Source organism: Haliotis rubra, unplaced genomic scaffold (assembly GCF_003918875.1).
Source record: "Haliotis rubra isolate DU_JTF1 unplaced genomic scaffold, ASM391887v1 Scf495, whole genome shotgun sequence".
Classification (NCBI taxonomy): Eukaryota; Metazoa; Mollusca; class Gastropoda; order Lepetellida; family Haliotidae; genus Haliotis; species Haliotis rubra.
In genome coordinates this window covers 690770-697898 of record NW_025767185.1, presented here as the reverse complement: position 1 = coordinate 697898, position 7129 = coordinate 690770, and the positions used below count along the sequence as shown (strand labels likewise).

The 7129-nt window shown below is 41.2% G+C and overlaps 1 protein-coding gene across 1 annotated transcript; it reads right to left on the bottom strand.

Annotated features, from left to right (window-relative positions):
* Positions 1 to 227: 227 nt before the first annotated feature.
* LOC124291537 lies at positions 228 to 5490 on the bottom strand. Its single transcript, XM_046728540.1, has 3 exons — positions 5385 to 5490; positions 4808 to 5068; positions 228 to 4093 (listed from the first exon to the last, which is right to left on the bottom strand). Exons 1-3 carry the CDS (start codon positions 5488 to 5490, stop codon positions 228 to 230), a joined length of 4233 nt encoding a protein of 1410 aa, XP_046584496.1.
* Between the last annotated feature and the right edge of the window lie 1639 nt (positions 5491 to 7129).

The following is a 7129-nucleotide window of genomic DNA, read 5'->3' as shown; positions in this document are numbered from 1 at the left end:
GAATCGTTTATCAAATAAAGGTACAGATCATAAAGGTAAGGTCTGCATGAAATCATTCGATTTACAGGGTGTGATTATGTACAGACCTAGAATACGACTATTGTAACTTTATGGTATCAAATATCAATGCATACAAATACAAGAACAACATTCAGACTTCCAACAAAGCCCTTTAGAACAATCTTTGGTAAAGAATAACGCAATCAACTACGTACCACCAGAAGCAATTATTGCTGTTTCTTACACAATGCACACTGAATTCTCCGAGAGTAATACTGAGAGGCATACCGTTCCTGCAGTGGCTTTGTGTTATTTTGGTCAACGCACGGTATTTCTTCCATAGATCTACCCTGGTTCTCAGCTAAGTCACATTCATCAATGTCACTTTCATGCTGTCCACAGGAAGAACGCAAGGGATACTTGCTAGGTTCTACCAGCATTTTGTACCGCTCATAATCTGTATCAGGATGTCGTGGGAAAGGACACATTGGTCTAGTGTGTACATCATGGTCTTTTGCTGAAACACTGCTGGCGCCTCCTTGTGGATGGAGGGACTGGGAAACATCTGAAGTGGGCGGATGACTATGCACATAGCTTCTTAACTGGGTAGGCAGCTGGGATGCAACGTAAGTCTGACTTATGTGGTCTGTCGTATGTGGTTTACTACTGCAGATGGCAATAGTGGAGTTGGTGACCTTTCTGATGTTGGAACTGGATGTATGGCTTAGCCATAATTCTGGCATTGGGCAAGCTTTCTCCAATGAATTGTCATGCATTGCCCCTAAAATACAACCAGTTGCAATCTCGTATGCCTCCAGTTTGTACATAGAATCCTGTTTCTGTCGAGAATTCTTGCCCGTCAATCCTATTTCTTCCAGTTTAATCTGCAACTGACCAAAGGCTTTTTGGATGAGACTATGAGCAGCTGCAGTGACCCTTTCCCTGATTTCACTCCCAGAATAATGTGCTGCTGGAAGAGGTTTACTTGAAGACATTGACATCTGCTGCTTTCTACAATGCATCATGTATGTTGCCATTTCCTGCTCAGCTCTGTACAAGACTTTGTGTGCAAGCTGTTCATATTTTCCAGACAACACCAAAGCAGCAACAAATGCTGATGCTGTATTGTGTATTAGCCTATCATTCGGGCAATTTGTCTCTGCATTGCTGCCACTGTATGCTGTTGTCTCAGGTTTGGCTATGGTGCTCGTTGACGTTAGGGGTGGAATAGACTTCGCTGTTTGAAGTTCCTTAGAGTCAGTATTGCCTCCAGCCTCTTTCATTACTTTACATTCTTCACTGAGTTCTAAAGGTATATTTCCCTCAACACTGTGCTCATCAGATACGTTTGACTGATGGGATGGGTCAAAGAAGGTACTATCGCCCATGTCTTCTCTCAGATCAGTTTGTAGACGTTTCCTATTTGACAGTTGACCTTTTTTACTGAGAGCTTGTCTATGGCCAGTGCCCTTCTCAGCCAAGCTTGTAATGCCAGTTAAAACTTCAGTGATGTAATTCTTGGTATACTGAGCTACTATCTGACACAAATGTTCGTCTGTGGCACGCTTGATGACAGACAGGTCTCTGATTCCTGTATTACACCACCTTCCCTTTGGTAGCTTGCTTTCATTTACTGTTCCAGAAGCAGTGGAAGTAATATCTGAAGAAGGCATCTTCTTTGAAATACTTTTTTTATTCCATTTGCCTGAGTGTACCTGCACAGCATTGTCATTGAAACGTGACATGACGCTTTGGGGATCTCCACATTTTTCCACTGGCCCCTTATATGGCTTTGGGGGTCTTTGCTTTTTTTTATTTTTCGCTTTTTTGTTATTTGCTATCTCTACTATTTTCCTGTCTGCGCCTCCTGACAGATTGTGTGACAGCTGATCTGATTTTTCTTCAGCAAAAACCGAACTGTGATTAGTAGCAGAGTTCTGTTGTTCAAGAATATTGTTTGGCAAAATGTATACAGCATACTCCATTAAACCTTTTTGTGACCCAATATTATTGAAGAAGTTGTTCTGCTCTCCTTTAAGACAGGCCTTGTTCTTACTTTTTCTTTTCCAGAAACTGTTTTTCTGTTTTGAGCTACCAACTTTAACCACATTACAATCTTCTGAGCCTGATAGTTCACCACAATTACCTTCAGTTGGGACAAGTCTTTCATACGTTGCAAACGTTTTGGGATGTCCTACCTTTCCATCTATCTCACACAGAATAGTATTTGGCGAAGAATGAATAGCTAGTATTCGTTTCTGTTCGGCGTGGCACGCATCCCGTAATTTCCTGTGATATGAATGTTGATGTTCACTGTTCACAAGTGGTTCCGCTTTTGAAGGCTTGGCGGGCATGCAAAGTGGTGAAGTTGGTTGCAGTACACATTTACGGCATCCAGTTTCTGAATCAGTTTCAAAAGTTTCACTTTTTTCATCTACATCATAATATTGTGATTCACTTTGCATGTTGTGGTTAGTGGCAGGAAGCACACAATCAGTCTTATCCTGTAATTGTTGAGCAATTTGTGTTTCTGTTATACAGACAGGATACTGCACTTTAGGATGCCAGTTTACTTCTGCAGCCCCATTTTCATCTGCAGCTAAAGACACCTTTACACCTCTGTTATCGTTGTGACTGCTAAATCCATTGAAACTCCTCTGTTCAGGGTGTTTTATACATTGACTTTGCTGCACTGCTGGTATGAGGCGATCTTTACAAGGTTTGTTTAATGCGACTTTGTTCTTTTCACTGCAATTGCCCTCGTTTGCATCTACAGCTTGTTCGACCTTTTCTCCACGTGTTTCACCAATTGTGGAAGCTATGTCTATACATGATTTGAAATCATACCACGGTTCAAATTTCTTGATGACATTCTTCATCCATGAAGATTTCAAAGGTGGCTTTGCAAGGCCAATGCTGTCTTCAATAGACGTTTTGTGCTCTTCATTAGCTCCTAGCTTTTGCTCTGAAAGCGATGTTTTATAATTAGCTCCCCTCTCATCCATTGGATGTAGCATGACATTAAACATATTTCTTTGGAATTCATTTGCAGTCTCCCGTAGTGACACAGCAATTGCCGTTTTAGCAAGCTCGCGGGCCACATGATCAATAATCACATTTGATAACTGAGGCTGAAGTGAACTTTTGAATCCACCACTGTAGGATGTGTGTGGCGAAACAATATCCGAAGTGTGTGGAGATGATTGAGTAGATGAATACAGTAATGACTCCTCAATAAGCTGGCATCGAGTGTTATCATCGGATGCAAATAAAATTTCCTTTTTGTTGGGCATTGTCATAGATGTATTTAGGTCATATGAGATTGGACCGAGTTCAACACGGCGTGGTTGGTGTGTTTCAGTGTCTGCCACGTTGGAAGATACAAACGACACACACTTTTCTTCTGACAGAGTCTGACATAGGTCCACCCGTTTACCAGTATGCTCAACTTTCACCAAATCTTGGTCCTCTGACGATGCCTCATCTGAAGGTTTATCAAGCGCAGTCTCTATTGACTGTGAGGAGACTTTGTCTTGAAGGGGATAGAAAGTTCTATCAGGTCTGTCAACCAGCATGCTACTTCTCCTTTGTGATTCCCCGTTGAAAGTAACAATATGTGTCTCCTCGCTGTTTGCACAAAGTTCACTCAGAGACAGGATGTCGTCGTCATCCTGAGGAACAATAGATTCAAAATCGCATATCTCATCAACGGAGGATGTATCACAAAAGCTGAGGCTGAGGCTGAGACATGGTGGCCAATTATCCGAATCCTGGAAACGCTGACGTTCCTCAATGATAGATGAAATATTCGATCGTAATGAATGAAATGAACTTCCTGTCTCTGTCTGACCCTCTTGAATACTTGACCCCTCAGTCAGACTTTCGCCCATGCATGTGTAACAATCTGGTGCTTTGTCGGGTTCAGCATGCCCATCTTCATCACGTTCAGACGTGCTCAAGATAGCAGCATTCTCACTACTAGGGGAGAGTGCGTAGATGGAACTGACATCACTGATATCACTGCTTGAAACTCGGCTTGTTACTTGGGCTGTGTGCACAAATGCTGGAGACCAGGACCCATCTCTACCAACATCTGATTTGAAAGATAAATATATCGTTAAGTTCCAACATTACATAAATTGATACTGAGTGAATGTGATGCATATCTCCTCAGTGTAACAAGAGAATACATTCGTCCCACGAGAAAGAATACTGTTTCGATTCTTAAGCGAGTGGTCTCTTTCCTTCTTTCATTCAAAAGACAAAACGAATGCTTATGTCAATCTATTGTTCTGATGAGTAAATGCTATTGCTTTGTGACTTGAAGAACATTGGAACAGTTCATATTGTTCTTATTGCAATGCAGTGGTTTGACGTGATAGTAACTGACCAATCAGGATTGGTAGTAAGATCGCTGTTACAATCATTTTGATTAAACGTAGGTTTGATCAGTACCGATCAGAACGAGGGATGATTCACATGGTAGAGTTTGGTGCCTTGATCCAATACATCTGATCTAAGCATCTACCAGAACGTGTAAGCTCAACGCAAAACGTGTCAGATGAAACCTTTACTTTATTTGAAATATGTCCCTCGGTTTAGTTCAGTCATTACAATCACAGTTATTGCATTGTTAAAGTATGGGAGTTACGATTATTTTTTTAATTGTATTACGACATGTCAGCAGGTCAGCTGATGTTTAACAGCCCCCACACCCCAGATGACAACTTCCACAGACAAGATACATATAACAACTGTCTGACGCATCATGGGTCATCTTCAAAGACATATTGTCTGGGTCACTCACCTTCACAAGATGCTAAAGACGCTGTTCCGGGTGAGGAAAAGTATCGACCTTCCTCAACAGACGATTCACCGTGCGAGAGAAACAAGTCTCCGCCACTTCCACCAGATAGGAAGACATTGGAACCAGTCGAGTGGTTGCTATGAGACAGGAATGTAGAGCTATGGCAATCAGAAGTTGCTATTTCAGTGTTGCTTGATGGAACAGCCATTACCTGTGATTCTGGATATAGGCAGTAACCTTCCTCGGCAAAGTCTTCTTCTCCTACAAATGGTTGACACGTTATTATCTAAACTGGATAATATGGCATCGCTATCCTTTCTGTCACTGAAACCGGTTAGCTGCACTTTATACATACACCTTTTTACTCTATTCATGTATTTGAAATCAGAAGACACTTAAGTATGTTTATCTATGTTCTATTTACCTGAAAGGCTTTAAACAATATTTACAATTTAGAACACCTGGAAATTTGGTAAAGAAGATTTGTATTCATTTCACAGATGATAAGGTTCGGACCTCTCACTAGTATGATGTGGGTTAAAAGTTGGGTAGCATGTGCCACTGTGACGTCAGTTACCTTGCTGATGTGGGTCTCTGTGAGTACGTTCAACATCAGATGACAAACAGGTGTGTTGTGGCGACGCGCCTAGTGGCACAGGATGCATGGGCCCCCACGCTGACATACTGCTGAAATTATACGGAAACAAAATTCTGGGAATCCCTTTTCACAATTGCATTGCGCTTGAAATCAATTAATTATCACTTTAGTTAGTTGCATAAAAGTTTGCTCTGAGCAACGGTTCCAAGCAATGAAAATATCAATCATGCATAAGACAGTGCATCAATCGTTAAAATAAGTCTAGCAAAGTCTGTTTATGTACAGATTCATGAACTAAGCCTCATTTACTTGTAACGAGGTTTACTCATGGAGTATACAGTAAAGGCAGTCGACTGCACAAACAAACAAAAGGGCGATGCTTGCCAATTGGGGTTTTGGCAGATGCTCTTAAGCCATAGATTCGCACCCGTTAAAACCTGTTCACTTGCCACCGCAAGTAAATTTACTGGTGTAAGTACAAATGCACACATGAATATAACTGTCCATGTCAGTGGGGCTTAAGTTCAGTTGTCATATCATCTTGTAATAACATGTTGCTCTAATGCCACAATAATTCAAACATTTAATTCAAACAATGAAGATTCGTCATGATAACTACAACCGGAAGTGACATCTTCATGAAGACATCTTTAAAAACTGTGTTCGTTTAGTTGTCATGGTCTATAGATATCACAATAACCTTGTCCCGACTGGTGGTGATCATTTTCGTATCATTGTTATGTTAGATTAAAATAGAATGCAGCAGAGAAAGGTTGGATGGTCCTGGCACAGTCATCCTGGATAGGCTCATTATCAGCTCAGTTAAACTCTCTACACACAGCCTAGACAGCGAATTCCCTTCTCTCAGGAAGCACTTGCAAAGTCGAACCCACCAAGATGTTTCCGGAAAATATGTAGACTTCCCAACACTTCTGCATTACCCAAAGTGTCAGAGCTGTGCTCTCGTTTGAAACCCGGGCATTTTCCTGATCTGCGTCAAGAGATCAGAAGGTACCAAACTCAGGGGGACAGAGAACAATGGGGAGTCTGAAGACTTGGGATGCAAACGGAACAGTTTAAAGTCGAAGTTCGCATATTGATTATGCTTTTCCTGAACCTTGCCAATCACAACGTTGTCAAAAGAGACAGAAAATTCAATAACAAATAAATTCATTAGCTATATCAAAAAGGATATTCACAAGATCAGTTTTGCTGGAGGGATATTTTCTTAGGCTTTGCATGAACATATTCTAAAGTAGTTTAAAAGCATCATTTTCCGTGACACCCTGAATAATCATCATGATAATCATCAGGAACTTCACTCTGCGCCAGTGCATTAGCACTATATTGTATTCTGTTAGTTAAAGGTCACATGCAACGTAAAACACAACTTTGCAGATTCTGATACCTTTCGGTATGGACTTACCGAAACAAAGCGTCAAAAAATGCAAATTCAACTTATAAAGTTGAAAAATAACGCGATGAAAAAAACCGCGCGAAATCGGAGTTCAAACGTTTCACTAAATTTCCCCAGACTTTTCTGGGGAATACGGGTTTCAACAGCCGGGCTGCGCTCATAGCACGTGCGCAGTGAAATAGGTTCGCGCAACTTGGAAGCGGGCTGTCTGGTGAATACTCGGTGAAGGCTTTGGTGTGAGCTATTTTCATAATGTTTTGTTGATATCTCACAGGCGCGAGCATTTTTGTATGGTATGACAGTAAAT